At 34.0% G+C, this 19,102-nt stretch overlaps 1 protein-coding gene and 1 pseudogene across 1 annotated transcript; both read left to right on the forward strand.

Annotated features, from left to right (window-relative positions):
* Positions 1-1,069: 1,069 nt before the first annotated feature.
* On the forward strand, positions 1,070-2,938 carry LOC133182774 (uncharacterized; annotated as a pseudogene).
* Positions 2,939-3,243: 305 nt separating this feature from the next.
* Positions 3,244-5,306, forward strand: LOC133182775 (uncharacterized). Its single transcript, XM_061317623.1, has 5 exons — positions 3,244-3,462; positions 3,595-3,633; positions 3,834-4,026; positions 4,229-4,363; positions 4,480-5,306. The coding sequence occupies exons 1-5, from the start codon at positions 3,244-3,246 to the stop codon at positions 5,304-5,306; spliced, it is 1,413 nt and encodes a 470-aa protein (XP_061173607.1).
* Positions 5,307-19,102: the final 13,796 nt, after the last annotated feature.

Raw genomic sequence — 19,102 nt, forward strand, 5'->3', positions numbered from 1 at the left:
CCCAGAGGTTCAGTCAATAATTGATAATTGATTATTTTAGTGAGGGAAGGGGGTGGTTAAAAATGATGTTTGTTATGTTGCCTAGTGAAAGCAAGCTGGGGAAGAGATCCGTCTTTAGTTGAGAAATTTGTTATGAAAGATCGCCAAGTAACAGTTAGAAAAATAGTTGAGTATCTTAACAATAATATAATTATTAAATCCCTAAAATACTGTTTATTTTAAACTTTAAACATATCAGATTTTATAAAAAGAAGGCGTCTATACTATATCCATATCGGATAAACGACGTTTCTAAGACAGAGAACTCGGGTTGTGATGGTCACCATTCTCATTCTGGGAAAGAACCTCTTTATCCACCCATCCTATTTTCGAGATACGGCCATTTCTGACAAACGAACATTTTTTGTTATAAAAAATAACTTGCAGGGTAAGACATATAGGACTCGGAAAAATCTTTTAGCTTCTGTGAACAGAACGCCACGGAGCATGTCACGTGACCGCCTGGATCACGTGATTTTCAACAGTCTGTTGGAATTTCAATGGGAACTAATTGTGCTCCTTTATTAACAGATCTGTTTTTATAATCTTATGAATTAGACTTTATTCAAAATACTTCTACATGAGAACAAGAAAAATCCTGCTTTGGGCTTTAAGGTATTAGCGGTGTAATACCCCATTTCCGGTAAAAGTTACGATGTAAGCCGATGTTTCCCACCTCGGCAATTCTCGGAAAACGGTACGAGTTATCTACCGTCACTAAACGAAAGTTGATAAAGAAGGAAAAAAAATGGCGCGTAAGAGAGACACCAAAGGAAAGTTTCTGGGTGTCGAGAGGAAAAAAAACTAACATCGGTCCTTCTGTGCGAAAAAAATCAAAACCAACATATGAAGTTGACCACGATTATTTATCGGGACGAAGTGATCAATACTGTCCGCTTCAAGAAAACATCAATTTGGGGGAAAATGTCGATAGGTTTGGATGGAGGTGGGGCGGCGCATAGTAGAATTTTATGTCCTATTGTCTAGTTTGAAAACGTGTACGTTCTGCAAACTAGGTCCCGTGCCATTAACTATATATAATATCATTGGTGAAATGAAGAAAGGACTAGGGGGTATTTATATGTCAAATGCACGAACCCTGATTGTGAACAAGTGAATGTTGCCCCATACGGGAAAACACATCGCCAGAGGAAAAGGGGCATGCCTTGTTTCGTTGCAAACACGAAGCTTGGTACGGGTAAGTATTTTTATATTGATTTTTTAAAATAAATCAACTAGTGATATTTAGAGTATTTGCATGATATAAATTAAAATTTTGAAATATTGTCAACTATTTTTTTTAATGATAGCCATGATTGACAGCATTGGAGGGCCAAACAGAGTGAATAATTTTTATCAACACTAAATATTAAGCCCATTGATCAAAAGAACTTAAAGTCCATGGAACGCCGAGCAGGGCAAAAAATTGAAGAGGTAGCCAAACAGTCTATGGACAGAGCTGCAAAAGAAACATATAAACAAGAAATGAGGTAAGTTAAATATATTTTACAGTCATCTATAAAATTATTTTAATGCATTTGAAAATTTATTCATGTGAGTGGTGTGCTACAGTTAGAATGTATTAATGTTTAAAGGGATGTTTCACATGAAGAAATGGCTGAAGCTACCAGGCAGATGGGAGAAGTCATCAATGACTTGGGCGTTGGGCTCATGCCTGATGCATCACCATCCTTACGGTTTGCTGATTCAGAGCTTTTATTTGTTTGATGCTAATTTATATATGTCTAGATTGTTTCAAAGAACTTGTAAACAAAATAATTTTACAAATTTGTCATTTTCGAACATTGTTTTTATCTAAGATTAGTGTTTCCCATTAATCATTGACATTTGCACATACTGCATTGTGCTTTTTATTCATGCTAAATAATGCGGTTGAAATCTGAAATGTGATAAATAATGTTGTAGTTCAAGAATTGCCTCATTTCCTCATGAGCCTGATGTATCCAACACAGATAACCAGGACCAGATTGCCAATAGTGAATTGAACAGAGAGACTAGTTCTTTATTCAAATTTCAGTCCACTGCTGCATCTCTTGCTTGGTAAATAACTAAATATAAATTTAACAGTGTAGTGCAACAATTAATTAATTGTTCTATTGTTCATCAATTTTGTCTGAGATATCCGAATTTTATAATAATTTTTCTCATACCATGATATTGTTATTGAATTTTGTGTACTTAGTTTATATATATAAGTATGAGAAAAAACATTTTCTTTCAATTCAGTATTTATAGTTTCCCATTAGCTTTATTTTGCAATGTTTGAAAAAAAATTACAGCACACCATTAAATCAGCAGAAAGTCTACAAGGCATTGAAGAAAACAGGTAGTCGACAAGTGAAGAACCAGTATGTGAAAAGAAATATTGCATCAACCTTTCCTTCTCGCACAAGAAGTGGCATGTCTCTGGCAGTTGATACAGCCTGGCATAAGCGTGGATTTGATAGTCTTACATGTAATAATAATAACGTATTTCTTAAATATAATGAAAATAAATAAAAAATGAATATTTTAAAAATTAAAAGTACTGATATTTTATCCTTTATTTTTTGGTCATTTTTAAAAGATTTATAAAACAATTAATCCTTTTCACATTGTAGCTCACACGTTTTTCTTGGGCAAATCTTGCTACGGGAAAAAGGTAGGCAAAGCAATTGTTAAACATCGAGCATGTGGAACTTGCAAATGGTGGTCCAGACATCGTCCAAACGTACCTGTTCGGCCTCACAGATGTGTAAAAAATCATCAAGGAAGTGCACATATGATGGAGAGTACAGGTGGAATTCAAGGGGTAAAAGAACTTAATGAAAGTGGTACACCAGTTGAATATTTAGAAGGTGATGGTGACAATACTTTAATTGCAAGACTTAAAGAGTGATTTGAACATTTCCATGAAAAAAAGATTTGACAGAAATCATATTGTCAAAAACATTGGTAAAAGCATGTTTTCCTTGCAAGAAAAAAAACTTAGTAGGTCAGTGATTATGCACATTCAAAAATGTTTAAAGTACATCTTTGCAAAAAATCAAGGAAACAGAGATGGTATGGAAGAGAATTTAAAAGCACTAATCCCTCATCAGTTTGGTGATCATTCTCACTGTAAACCACACTTTTGTGGGTATAAACGCAATCCTAAGGAAGTGTATCCACATCGCAGCCTTCCATACAGAACAGCTTTGAAGGATGCTGATTTGCACAAAACTTGAGAAACTGTTTGCACCAGTTATTTCAAATGTGGATCAGTACTGTGATTTAGGATCCAGTCAACAATGTGAGCATGCCAATCGAGAAGTAAGTTTACGTGCTCCAAAGTCCTTGCACTATGGAAACTCTGAGTCTTTGGATTTCCGAGTGATGGCCACATCAGCTTTTATCAACGAGGGTCGAAAGTATATTTCCCAGGTATTTTTCATTCATTTGGATTTTTTGTTTTGTTTGTTGTTAAAAGTTTTTGTGTTCTTATTTCTTTTTTTTCTTTTTGAACTTTCAGGTTGCAGTTGGTTTGAGTTGCCTGATGTTTTTTTTACATTACAGTCCATTCCAAGAAAACTCTTAGTAGTTCAGTTTATTACAGTGAGTTTGTGTTTATTTAAGAAAAAAATTTTAAAGATGAAAATTAATTTTTCTACCTTGAAAAGCACATGCATATACAATTTGCCATCTTAATAAAATCAGTTTTCCCCCCTTTTTCATATTGATAATTCATTGTTTTGTGCTAAACAGTTCAGTCGTAAACTAGTCTGTTTCATTGATTACATGAATGAATTTAATAGGCACATGCAGAAGCTGGAGTATCACCAGGAAGATACACAGAAGCCTATGCGGAGATGCAGCTGAAGCACCGACACTACATACAGGAGAAAGCAAAGCTGCCATCCCAGAAAAGGAGGAGACTTATGCTAAAGCAGGAGAGGGCAGTGACAAAAGGGGCTATGGAAGCTTTGGAGGGAGTTTCTTACCAATCTGGTCAGTTATGAGTTATAGTATTTTTATGCTATTATGAACATTGAACATGTTGAGGGCATATGTAAAGATTTAGTTTTTCAATTGTTATAAAATTAGTTTCATGTAAATTCATTTTTTTAAGTATTACTTTTTCATATGAAGAGACAGATTGTTATTTATTTACATTTTTTTTTTATATTATTGTTACACTTTATTTATTTAGGTGTTGGACATGAGGATAATGTTGATATTGAACAAATTCCTAGTCCTGTATCCAAGGGATATTTTAAACCTATTCCCAGGTCTCCTCAAGACAGAATTGCATATGTTACCTTTGATCTGGAGACAACTGATCTAAGTAAGTAACCAATACTAGAAATAAAATTATCGAATAATAAAATATTTATTGTATAAACATGTTGCTATTTGTATAATCATTGTAAATATTAATTAAATTTGAAATTTTTTTTGCAGTTCGTGGAGGAAGGATCCCACATATTACACAGATTGCGGCATCTGACATGACCCCCAAATCACAGAGGGAGTTCAACTGCTATGTGCTTCCTAAGATTCCACAGTCACAGGAAGCCCAGAGAATTAGTGGAATCACCGTGTCTTCATCCAATGTATTAATGGTAAATGGGAAGGAGGTAGAGACTGAAACGATTGACTCGGCTGTGTCGAAATTTCTAGAATGGCTAAAATTCTACAAGAAAGTCATCTTGATTGCTCACAATGGCAAAAATTTCGATTTCCCTGTCTTCATGACAGCACTTGCATCTGTGGATCGTGTATCAGAGTTATGTGATGTCGTGATAGGCTTTGTTGACAGTCTACCTCTGTTGAAAAAGATTTTTCCTGGACAAAGTTCATACAAACAAGAAAATCTTGTCAGAAACCTACTAGCTGCAACATATGATGCACACAATGCCCTTGGGGATGTAAGATCACTAGGCTGGCTCATGAAGCATGAGAAAGTAACAGATAAATATCTCAAAGACTTTTCGTTTTCACCTGAAGCAGTGAAAAATCAGTTGGCATTTAACAGAGATAAAACCAAAAACATTGGATCATTAAATCCATTAATTGCAGCTGGTGTGATGAAGATGACAACAGCAGAAAATGTTGCAGGGTCTGGTTTGTGTCTTGCAAATCTTCGAAAAATTCACATGAGGGAGGGTGAGGATGGACTTCGAAATGTTTTTATTAGCAAAAACAGTCATGGCCAAGCTCGGGTTACTTCTTGTAGGAAAACATTGGACACTGTTATTCCTAAATTATCTGAATTTTTTGACAAGTAAAATTCATGTAATTATGTGTGTCTTGTTGTGTACCAATTGTACATCAAAGCAAAAAAAAAAAAAAAAGAATGTTGTATTTCATATTTGATATATCACACATAATATTATACTGTAATCTCTAGTGAGTGAAATTAATTTTCTTTTGAGGTCAGATGATGTTTTCAATGATCAGACAAGGGACTAATATGTAATGTAAACATGCTCAAATATAGATTCCTTTTTAGTCATAGTCGACATTAGTTGAATTACAAATATTTAAGGATTTCAAAGGTCAAGGTCAAATGATTAAATTTTTTTAAATATTTATTCAGTAAAAGTGTTTTAATAAATAATTATTGTTAACATGAAGTATCATTATTCTTATATGGGATGATAAAGCGATTTTAGTGCAGAAATTGATTTTTTTCAATAGGGGGTACCCTAGATTGGCAAATGATATTTCAGAAATGTGTGGATGGAATTAATTTTTTTTTTCTTTTATTATAATCATATATACATGTACTTTGAAAGCAATAAAACTTTTTTGGTTCTGCACTCATAATTTTTTTTTTTAGGATTGAAATTAGTATTTTCCATGTCAAAATGTTGTCTTTGTGAAAAAGTATTGACTCATTTGATGTTAGCATTTCCTTACTTAATTAAAATGAGGATGCAAATGAATTTAATTTTATTTTAGAATATCATATCAGGAAAAAAAACTTATAATAAGATTGATTATTCCAACTAAATATAAAAAATACTTGTGGTAACCATCTGTTCATTAGTGGAAATGAAGCCGTAATGGGTAGTGTCATATAAAATGTTGTAAAAACTTTTTTTGTGGTTAAAATTTTACCAGACTTGCTGAAATGAATTATTAAATGTACTTCACCTTAGTTCTGATGTGTTTGGCAATATCTGAATTACTGACCATTACCCCTAATACCTTAACTCAACATTTAGATATCTCGACGTTTGTTTGTTTGTTTTTTTTTTTTTTTCAATTTTTCAATAGCTACTTTCATTCATATGTTGACTTGATATATCCCAGTGAACTCGAAATAAAAAAAAAACATCAGAGAGTCCACAACATCTGTTTCATATTTGGGTATTTAACTGACTATCGACGATACGGGTCAACTAACAACTCAAATGTATGACAAAGGAGATGACTTCAACTTTTCCTACGAACAGTAATTATGAGGTAGAGTTTAATAAAACAATACAAATTGTGAGCAGAGCAAACTTTTAAAACATCAGAGGTGGAATCAGATGCCATGGAGGAGTAAGCTTCCCCTGTTGAGAGGTCACACCCGCGGCGTGCCCCTTGTCATGATCGGGTAAATTGAGAAATACACGGTCAGTATTCAGTATGAAAAAATGGCCCATCATTTTTTATAAAAGACATCAGTCATCCATCCTAACGACAGATTGCTTTTAGGTCACCTGAGTCACTCAGGTGACCTATTGCTATCCGTTTTTGTCTGTCGTCTTGCGTTAACTGTTGAACATTTTCAACTTTTTCTCTAGAACTGCTCAACCAATTTCAACCAATTTTGGCATATAGCATCTATGGGTAAAGGGGAACAAAAATTATGAATTTCATGGTCCCTGCCCCCCTGGGGCCTGAGGGGTGGGGCTAAAACCACCAAAATTGATGCAATCTTTTAAAATCCTCTTCTTTACTCTTAGACATCAATCAGTCAAACTGTTGGCCTGATTGTATTAAGCATTGGGCCCTCTACCAAAATTGTGAAATTCATAGCCCCAGGATCAGGGGTTCTGGTGCTAGGGTGCGGCTATATAGATCATATATTGGGGTTCTTTGAAAATCTTCTTCTCTTCTCCAGGGTATAATTTAAACAAACTAAGTGCATGGTTATGATAAGCAAGGATGCCTTTTCCAAAATTGTGAATTTCATGGCCCCTGGGTCGGGGGATCTGGTGTTAGGGCGGGGCTCCATTGATTATATAGTGAAAATGCATTAAAATCTTCTTCACTGCTCCTGGGTATTATTTAAACAAACTAAGTGCATGGTTTTGATAAGCAAGGATGCCTTTTCCAAAATTTTCAATTTCATGGCCCCAGGGTCAGGGACTCTAGTGTTAAGGTGGGGCTCTATTGATTATATGGTGAAAATGCATTAATTCTTCGAAAATCTTCTTCACTGCTCCTGGGTATTATTTAAACAAACTAAGTGCATGGTTATGATGCATAAGGATGTCTTTTACAAGAATGTAAAATTCATGCCCCCTGGGTCAGGGTTCTGATGTTAGGGTGGGGCTCTATTGATCATATAGTGAAAAAGCATTAATTCTTTGAAAATATTCTTCTTTGCTCCTTGGTATTATTTAAACAACCTAAGTGCGTGGTTATGATGCACAAAGATGCGTTTTACAAAAATGTTAAATTCATGTCCCCTGGGTCAGGGGTTCTGGTGTTAGGGTGGGGCTCTATTGATTATATAGTGAAAATGCATTAATTCTTTGAAAATCTTCTTCTTTGCTCCTGGATATTATTTAAACAAACTAAGTACATGGTTATGATAAACAATGATTCCTTTTCCAAAATTGTGAATTTCATGGCCCCTGGGTCAGGAGTGTTAGGGTGGGACTTTATCAACTATATAGTGAAAGTGCATTAATTCTTCGAAAACTTTCCTCTCTACTCCGGTGTATTATTTAAACAAACTAAGTGCATGGTTATGATAAGCAATGCTGCCATTTCCAAAATTGTGAAATTCATGGACTCAAGGGTTGGAGGGGTGGGGCTCTATTGATTATATAGTAAAAAACATTATTTCTTCGAAAATATTCTTTTCTGCCCCTGGTTATAAAGCAAAGAAACTAAATGTATAGTTATGATGAACAAGAGTGCTTCTACCATTGTGATGTTCTGGTGTAAGGGTGGGTGAAAATGCATTATTTCTGTTAAATAATCCTGTCTGCTCCTTAGTGTTGAGCAGATAAACAAAGTGCATAGTTATGATGAACAATTGTGTTTCTTACATTTTTTTTAAAACTTGTGGTCCCAGGTTTTGGTGTTTCTCGGGGGGGGGGGGATCTTCAACTAAGTGCATAGTTATGATGATGAGGGTACCTCTACCAAATTTGTGAATTTCCTGACCCTGAAACATGGGTTTTAGTTTAGGGTCGGGCTGTGTTGAATCTGAAGTGAAAATGCATTATTTCTTTGCAATTTTCTCTGCTCTTTGGCATATCGAAGGCAAACAGAATAAAGGTTTTAAAAAAAACAAGGATATTTTTACCAGATTTTTGAACATCAGGACCATTTGGTCAAGTGTTCTATGTCCTGTTCACAAATGTGTATCGTTTTGAGAATTTTGAGATCATTCACTATCATTTTCATCTTTTTCATTTTTGTTGAAAATTACGTATACCGGTAGAACTTTGTAAAGAAAATTCAGTCGGTTCAACTTAAAAACTGTAGTGGAAAGAGCTGCTTCTTCCTTTTCAGTAATTTCATTTCATACAGAAAGAAAGATTACCAATTTCAGATCTATAGTATTTTAATTAGACTAAATACCATAATTATCTTTGCCACTTAATATCTCAAAAACTAGCTAAAAATGTTGGATTTTTTATTTCATAAATCAATTTAAATATAAAAACCCCACCATTTAAAAAAAATTCTAAGATAATAGCTTTAAAGGAAAAGGGTGCGCAAGTTCGGAAAAATGTCCATTCCGAAGTTGTCCGTCCCACTGTTAATTGTCATTTCCGATTTCATTTCATATGTTGACGTCAAAAATCTTGTATAATGAATTAATGAAAAATAAATGAGAAAAGGTTGAAATTATTGAATAGCGTAACAAAAAAATAGGTGTCTGGGAAGTGAATTAGTTTTAATAATAAATAAGGGCTAAAACTGTTGTGTAAAATTAAAGTAACTCAGTTTTCAAGCTGGTTATAGTATTCATTTAGTAAGAATCTGATATTTCCCTTTTGTTAAGTTTTGTCGATTGTCCCTCCATAGGTATATAATAATACATGTATTGCTGTGTATTTTTGAGATAGGTTTTTAGAAAACCTTAGACCTTTCTTCGTGAAGTGGTACAGGTATAAATTGACCATTTCGAATTGATTGATTGTATGTTGTTTTACGTCCCATTCGAGAATTTTTCACTCATATAGAGACGTCACCATATACCTGTGAAGGGATTCAAATTTTGACCTTTACTCGGCACTCAGGGCCATTGAGCAGTGAGGGATTCGAACTCACGATCCCCCGATCACGGAGCGAGCGCTCTACCGACTGAGCTACCGTGAACGGTTTTGGAATTGAACATACATCAGTATTCATGTTAATTTAAAGAATAAAATTATATTCAGTGGACAGCTAAGTAAGAAGAAAAATCAGTTTTATTTTTCTTTGTGTGTGTGTGTGTGTGTTTGTTTTTTTTTTTTGTTTTGTTTTTTTTTTGGGGGGGGGGGGGGGTATTGAACAAAAGTTCATTGACAAGCAAAAAAATACCAAAAAGGTCTAGAGAGTGACGTTCTTTAGTTTTGTTTCCTATTATATAGTATGTGATCGCATGTATTAAGGAAAACAGTCACCCTGTACCCCCTCCCCCTTTCCCTTACCTGGTTCCTACGGACATGGTGAAATATAAATATAGATGTGTTATATACATGTGTTATTTTTGAATAAATAAATCATAATTGTAAACGTCAATTTACTTTATATGTGTTTTATGCTGTTGAATTTTGACCCGGTTTTATGATCAAAATTCAACGATCCGACTCAATTTTCAACAGGCAAGCGTCTGAATTCAACGCTGATGGTCTCAATATTCAACGTTGAAATGTAAAAACCCGGTTCAGTTTTCAACCAGGGTCAAGATTATATATATACAAAATTGAATTATTTCGTAGGATTTCGACTGCATATTCCAAAATTGACCCGCTCGTCTTAATGGGACGATTGATAGTGTCATATACATATATATATATATAACCCCCCCCCCCCACCGATGGTAAAGTATACCCCTGGAAGATAAAGAGATACTATATGAAAAGCCTTAACCGCTGGAGGAAGGTTTAGTATTCTTTCTGAATAGAAAATCTTCCCACCTTACCTTCAACAGTGTTAAAGGGTTCGAATTTTATATATTGTTGTAGTAAAATAAATATTCGCCCTTTTAGTAGCTAAAATAGTTTTATCACTTTCATATCGTTAATTGATTAGAAAATACGTGTTTTTTCGTCCTATAAAATAATTTTTTTGGAAGATGCATTTACAAAATTTTACTAACAAATCTTGGTACCTAAGGCCAAAATAAAAAATACCTTTGTTTCCTTACCGACCGACCCAATTAAATTGCGCCGACTGAAAAGTTTTTAATAAGATAATTTAAATATTTTTTAAAAATGTTTATCAACTTTTATAAAATACAATTTCATATAAAATCTGTTTTATCAGAACGGCAGATTTTGTTCTAAATTGTGATTTTCAAGCATTTATTGGAAACAAAATGGCGTCCACAACATGTGGTCACAGTTCGTGTTATTAAACAACGGCGACGTATCAACCTTATGCCTTAAGCTTATTAGAATCCCACACTCTTGAAACATTTCGTTAAAAAATTTACCATGACTTAGAGTGTTTCGGTGGTATTTAGAAGCCTCTGTTATAAAATTAAGGTACATAGTAAGCACGATAAGATAATCTGTTTACAAATCGCTTTCTTTTATACTTTTTTTTATTCATAAAAGTATAAGTCCATTTAATTTCAGAATGGTTTATCAAAGCTGCTGTCAGAAAATATATTAATTACCTACCTACCTACTCAACTTGGCGTCTCCATATGAGTAAAAAATTCTCGAGAGGGACGTTAAACAATACACAAACAAACAAACAAACCTACTCAACTTGAGATTTTATGGTCGGCTTAGGGAAACAAAAATATTTTTAATGATGGCCTAAATGTATTTTTTTAAAGATACACAACAATTATTTAATTTCTCGAAAAGTTCTGAAAAAATATAGGTTTGAAAACAAATAATAATTGTACAGGTTTAAGTGTACATGCAAATTTTATGAAGATTATCCATCCACATATACCTTTCACAATAAATTCAATATGATTTAGGAAAAAATTTTTTTTTTTTTTGATTCGGAATCTTCTACATTAATTGATTGTTATCAACAACACGATGTATATACTTATTCCTAATCACAAATAAGTAAAGTAATAAAAGTATCCGGAATGACGTTTCCTCTGTAACAATTATTCCGCGCTGGAGGTTGGGGGATTAAATTGTAATGTTCCAGATGAGGGTTTGCTATGCAGCATGTTTACTTTACAAGAACGAACCAAAACGGTAGAAATTTCAAAATACTCCCAGAAATTAGCAGTTGAAACGGAAATCCATCTATAATATGACTCTTTTAATTAAGACTTTTAAAGTTCACCAATTTATCAATATAATTAATTCATAGCAAATGTCAAAATATCAACATTTAAATTCTACAGTGGTGATAACTTTAATCATATCTTTTTCTCATTTCTGTAAGCTTATTTGGAATGAGGTGATAATTTATTTTACCTGTACATATTCCTAAACGACAGGTGTCTCGAAAAATAAAGGCAACTGTACGTCACACTCAGAAATTGCATTTGTATATTAATGCAATGTACTTAAAGGTTGTCAAATATGAAATATATTAATGGAAATATATTGACAAAAGCCTCCCCCTCCTCAGCGTAGGAAAATTGAATCTTCATTACCCATATTAAGGTTCTGTACATGGACCTCTGGGGAAATATAGAGCTAGTAGTATAACATCATTTTTTATCTAAAATTAAAATCACACTCCTCTCTCTTTCTCGACTGCTTATCCGAAATGGTTGATATTTTTATTCGAGGAATATTACCTTCACTTACAATCCCCCGCAAAGGAAATTCGGGCATCAGACTTTGAGCAGATCATACAATGTATTTAATAATAAATCGAAATTAAAAATGCACTATATTTTATAAATTCTTTACTCATGTAATTCTAGTACGTACATTTGAAGATTCTTGTGAGCAGCTAGTCTCCTCTACAAAAAAAATTAAAAATTTAAAATTTTCATGTCGCCGTGGGCAAGGGTACAGGCCCGGCGTCGGGCTATAAAGGTTGTCATATATTGATATGTATTATGTCGTTTACTTTATCTTCTTGACTCTTTTGGGAGACAAGCAGTGCAAATATGATAGTAAATATAGATTCCTCAGCCACCTGCAAAATTTTTGTCACATGGGCCTAGCGCTCCAATTTAGGCTGGGTCTTACGTGGACAACATGTATTTCCCCTGTGGTGAGCCTTTCATTTGTAAAGAATTGCTTTTCATTGGAGCGCTTTGATTGGTCGAAAGATGGCGCTCCTTTGTAGCATCACGGACAGTCTGCATTTTATTAACGTTCATACATGTACATGCTATTTATGTAGTGTAATATCTTTACGTTGTAAATTCTACTTTTGATATAATTGTAACGGAATTTACAAAAGTATTTTCACTATATGTGATTATGAAATGATTTGATCAGAATATCATCATACATGTATTTTGATAAGTAATCTTTGCAACACAAAATATGTATTTGTGTAGGGTTTGGAATGAGAAGACATAAAAGATATTCAAGCTTTAGAACATGCTTGATTATCCTGCAAAGGCAAATTTAATTTAAATAAAAGGGGTGTGTTCTATTATTTTTCTTCTTTTTAAACACAATTTCTGTTCACTTTCAACACAGGATACTTTTCCTCAGAATATAACCCTTTGTTACCACCCCCCCCCCTTCAATGAGTGTCTTTTTAAAGTAAGGAGACCACCCCCTGGTCACAAAAAGGTTAACACATCAGCGAGTTCTAGGTTAATTGTATGTTCCAACTGGATTTTGGACATACCTGTTACATGCAGAACCTGTGAATTTTTGGATACCAACTTATACAGATGGTTTTGTTTAACAAACTACACAAGTACATATCTTATCACTACTTCGAAAGCAATAAAAAAAAAAGTAGTGATTGTTTAAAAAAAAAATAGTGACCAACTTATGTGCTGAACAGTTTGTAGGCTGTAGAAGATATTTGGTATAAAAAGAGGTTAAGTCTATATATATACTTGCGTATCTTTCTTTATTCTGTTGAATAATTAACAAAGATAAAATTAAATACCCCATAACTGTAAAGGGCTACTACATAACTTTATTAACGAAAGTATGTTTCCAGATACTTGAGAGAACAAGATGTTTATCTTTTTTTTTTCTTTGCAATATGTACACTGTACAGAACATATAAGAAAATTGTTTCTTTAAACATTCGAGTATGGATAATCATTCCTTAAGCATGTGACCATTTTGAATTTAAAGTTTTAAAAAGGCAAAATGGTTTCTGGTAAAACTATAACGTTCTATATCGCTTCCAGCAAGTAGAGGCGTACTCTTGTGCGGATCTAATATAGAGAAAGACAGAGAGTATATTTAAATTAAAAAAAAAACCTCAAGGGAAGTAAAGTGTACATGTATACTAGTGAACAGTTTCCGGCTGAAATTGAGGAAAAAATGGGAAAAGCTTTTTTCAATGTTTAGACAAGCGAAAAGGGACCAAAAAACATGCGAAGTTAGTGATGTCCTTTTTCAAAGACGGTACGGAGTACACCCCGCAGGAATACGCCACCGGTTCTACACCTGAGTGGACCAGTAAAAGTAATACACAAGATTCCGCCTCCAGTTGGGTAAACAGAGCGCCGAGTGAACGTAAACCGAAAGAGAGCGCGGGTATTGTCTACTCCAGACAATACATGTGCGAATTAGGGGACACGTGGGAGAACCTGTGTCCTAGGATATTTTTATTCGTCTTTTTTCCATAAATTAATCTTTTAGTACACATTTACCATGTATTCCATACGAAAAATCCAAAAAAAAAAATAACGTAGAATTAACGTTTTATTAAAGAATCATACCCGCGGTATTATAAAATACTCTACTGTCGACAAGCACCTGTGGAACGGACCAATAACGGTCCTATCCCTTAATGTACACTTTGTAATAATGCTCAAATTTTGATGAATTTATTTCCTCAGAATATAAAGTTTTGGTTAATGGAAGAAAGAAATGATCTGGGCAATTATTATTCTTAAAGACCGAATGTTATTAAATTTATGGAACTAATGTCAATTCAAAATGAGAAAATCCTGAAAAACTATGCATGTTAATCCTAAAAAATTATGATATTGTCCATCCTCCTTGATATATTTCCCTCTCCCTTTTATTTTTATTCATTTTCTGTCATTTTTTTTCTATTGTCATTTTTTTTTTCTATTTTATATGTTCCTCTGACCAGTATAAAATGTATATTATTTTATTTATGTCCCTCATGTACCAATATTTTTCTTTCTGGGAGTAAACTGAACTTGAACTTGAGTTCTGAAGCAAATATCTCTTTCGAAACGTTCACTTGTTAATTTTTGTGTGAATTTGTGAATGAATGTTCACAATCATGACAAAGAGAACACGGCGTGTATGACAGGTCGACAGGGGATGCTTACTCCTTCATGGCACCTGATCCCATCTCTGTTCGTGTTTGTTCTGTTCACAATTTGTATTGTTTAAATAGACTTTTGAGTTTGAATACTGTTCTTATCTTCATATTTCACACTCATAAATCTGAAACAAAGTATAGAATATTTCAGTAATAATGATTAAGAATGTTAATTTGTTACATATCAAGTGGATCAAAAAGGTATCTTTTATTATTATATTATTATTTATTATTCTGAGAAACAGTTAGTATCTCCAAAACTGGTGCAAATGAAAGAAAAGTTAGAGAATAAAAAAGACAAGAGAGAATATGTATATTGATGGCAAACTAACAACTAAACTTTATGAAAAATGACGACTTTAACCTCTCTATTGTCAACTTCCCTTCTTATGTACATGTAGCAATATACCATTATCACCAGCATATGGAGTTTACTTACACAAGGGCATGTTCTACTTACGAACAATTCACAAAACAAGGCAGGCTATTGACAACTAAGTTGACAAAAAAATGACATCAACAATCTAGTTTAAAGTCAACATTTCGCACATTCTATGGTCGATACACTGACCTTGTTTGCAAATACAATCTGTCGTTAGGTCAAATGTTGACTGGTCTTTCCATACAAATTATTAGGCCATTATTTTTACACTGCATTGCCTCGATTATCCGATTATTACATGGATCACATGGCGGGTGTGACCGGTCGACAGGGGATGCCTACTCCTCCATGGCACCTGATCCCACTTCTGTTTTCAGGGGTCCATGTTGGATCTGCTCTTATTTTGTTTTAAGTGGACTTCTGAGCTTGATCACTATTCGTTATCTTCACATTTCATACATGAGATTCACGTTTGCTGTAGTCGTCTAGACGTTGCTGTGGTGCAGTGGTTAGAGCTTTTGCTTTAGAGTCGCGGAGTAAGGAGATGATCCTTACGTCACAGGTTAGAAGCCAGTGGCGGATTTAAAGGGGGCGCACCCGGCGCCCCCCCCCCCTCCACCCCTAAAATTGTCAAAATTAGCGTAAATCATAGTTTCGTCGAGAAAATGTAAAAATGTCTACTCGATAGACCTCATTTTACCCTAAAAAATCTCTAGAATCCAGGAGCTTCCGGGGGTTTCGCCCCCTGGGCCGCCACCAGGGCTTCGCCCTGGATCCACTGGGGGCCTCAAGGCGGCTCCCAGACCCCCTGCCTACTTTTTGCGCCCCCCCCCCCCAACTTCAATTCCTGGATCCGCGTCTGGAAGCCCACTGAGGATCGTGGAGACAGGTTCTTCGGATGAGACCGTATAAACCGAAGTCCCGTGTCTTAGAAGGTGCTGACACGAAAAAGATCTTTCGCTGCTCAAAGGCCGTAAGTGTCCAGTGCAGGTCAAAATTTGCAGCCCCCCCCCCCCGGCAAGTGGAGGTGTTTCAATATGAGTGAAAATTCTCGAATGGACGTTAAACAACCAAACAAATAAACGTTGGCTGTATATTATACATGGTTGTAATAAAATAGTTGTGTTTACATGTAACATGTTTTTTATTAAAGGGTATTAATGGTTGGGATTAATAATCAATAATTTTTTTAAGATCTTCATTAAAACTGTCACCGCTACATGTACATATACAATAGAAAAATTAACAGAGAATGAATAAAAATTAAAAAAAAAAATAGAGGGGGGAAATATCAAGTAGGATAGACAGCCTCATAGATTTTTAGGATAAACATATATAGTTTTTGAGGATTCTTTTTCATTTTGAGTTGACATTAGTTCCATAAATAACAGTCGGTCTGTAAGCATTATAATTGCCCAGTTAATTTTTTTATTACATAACATTCTAGAATGTAGTGAAGTTAAAATTCATCAGCAATTTGAGCATTATTACAAAAGTAAATGAATTAAATGTAACATGTAATGGTAGAAAATACAACACAAAAATACATTTACATTTGTAAGCTTTTTTGATTACTGTTCTTTCCAGAAGGTGGGAGAAAGAAATTGTGCATTACCTGAATTTCCAGTATGTTTTATATGCAATAAAGTAAGTTCTACGAGAATTGGGATATGTTTGTTTTGTATACATGTATTACTTTCCTTTTCTCATCCAAATCAGTTATATTGTCGTCGGTATTGATAACAAAAGACCTGATTTTTTTTTCTATAATAACCTTTCTTATTCTGACCATATTCATTACATAAAATTAATACAGATGTGTATGGCAAGAGAGAAAAATGAACCATAACGAGATTTTACAGAACCTTAATTTTTACCTAATAGAAATCTTAAACCCCCAAATTACAGCATCTAACAACTTAATCATGTTATACTTAATGAGCTTAGTCGTGTGAGACAATACACAATCATTGGAAATATACATAACTAGTCAAAGTCAACACGTATAAGAGGACTAAGCCGTGTAAGTAGTGACTTAAAGCTTTAGACTGTGACTTTTCAATTCCAGCCTTGTTCTTCTAAGGCACGGGCTATGATATAACAGATAATTACAAGAGAATTAAAATACAATGGTCCTTGAAGATGTAGGTAATTGAAATCTTATTAAAGTAAATACTTTTGGATAGTATCAAGCAATATTTGTTCATTATAGCGCTTGTTAAAAGAATCAGAGGGTTCTGTTTGTTGAAAATGACAATATTTAGCTGTCATATAACTTGGAGAGGTTTTTAAATAAATAAGAGGGGCTTGACAAGAAAAGACTACATTCGGTCCTCGGACATTTTAAATAAGCCAAATGAAGTTAATGATAATGGAAGGAAATTTTTGAGAGTGCTTGAAATTAAATGTGGACGATAGACTTTCACACTGAGCAATTACAAATGAAAACACATGTATATTTGCTTAGATTACTTGAGATTTTGACACCCGTTGTGTGTCCGATCAAAGGCCAGAACTGCGTGAGATTGTAACACCCTCTGTTACAGTTTTCACCTGATTTTCAATTCATCGGTAAGTAATTGTTTTGAAAGTTTTACTTTTCACTGGAAAAATATTGAATTAATTGTTTAGTTAATTTGGATGTAAGAGAGTTTGTCAAAATATTTTGAACTCATAAATATAATTGCTTTATCATTAACATTTTTGCCTTTATTTAAAGGATCTGACTTGAGTTTTTAAAATGTAAAGCTTATTCTTGATAAGTTTTTGTCTGCTACTTTTCGATAATTAAATAAAAATTTTGAATAAATATTGGATACCTCCGTTTGACCAAAATATGGGGTTATTCTTGTGAAAAAATGCCTGATAATGTGCAATTTTTGTGCGAAAACTTGTTAAAGTAGCAATACTTCAATCATAGTCTTGGGAAATATGTATGGTAAAATGCATATAATAATCATACCTTAATTATGGAAAAAAAATGAGGGAAAAAAGGCCACACAAAAATAAAACACGATGCACAGTATCTTAGTGTTTCGGGATGACACAGGATGCGTTATGGAAAAATGTATGTATTGTTCTCTATATATCATGAAACAAAGAATATGATACACAAATATTCCCTCGGTATTTATATTTTTTTTTTACATGTGACATTTAATAACTTTGTCTAGTGACAATGAAATACAATCAATTAGATAAATTAAAAATCGGGTGAGTGCGATCATTTCTTCACAAGAAAATTTCCATCTGTCATAGACACCACAAGCTAATAATGCCTCCCTTCAGATGACGTTTGCGATGTCCTACCGATGTTTCTTTCAGGACTGTCATCAGCAGACTTGATATTAATTGATAATTTTGTACATAATATAATCAATTACGGAATCGGTTGGGGACTTTTTATAGGCATTCGTTTGTAGCGCTCTAAATTATCACATTAATCGAATGTAACCCCTTGTGATAATTCCTTCAATTAAGTTACTTGTCATATAACTAAACTGTGGAAAATTGTTTTGAGAATTAAGCAATTAGAGCCCAGACTCTGGACTCATTGATTTTTCTCCCCTTCATCCTTCTACCCAGCAAAAATAGAGAGAAAAAAAGATGACTATTTGGTCAGTTAGCTTTCATCACTCTCTGACGGGCTCGGTTATTATTGGCAAATTTACTAAGTATCAATTGCATTATAATTGAACAATAACGAAGTGACTGTGATTGACGTTACAATGGACAGAGACGGATGAGTGTCTCTAAAGGGGTCAGCTATATGTCCGCATCATTATCGCGTCCATTCAAACTGCAACATCATTATTAGTCCATTATTTGTTGCATCATATGCCCACTTATTTGTAATGATCCGAGTACTTTTGTACAGATTTGGTA

This window comes from Saccostrea echinata, unplaced genomic scaffold (assembly GCF_033153115.1).
Source record: "Saccostrea echinata isolate AGI-Se365-2 ecotype Australia unplaced genomic scaffold, CSIRO_AGI_Sech_v1 ptg000009l, whole genome shotgun sequence".
Taxonomy (NCBI): domain Eukaryota; kingdom Metazoa; phylum Mollusca; class Bivalvia; order Ostreida; family Ostreidae; genus Saccostrea; species Saccostrea echinata.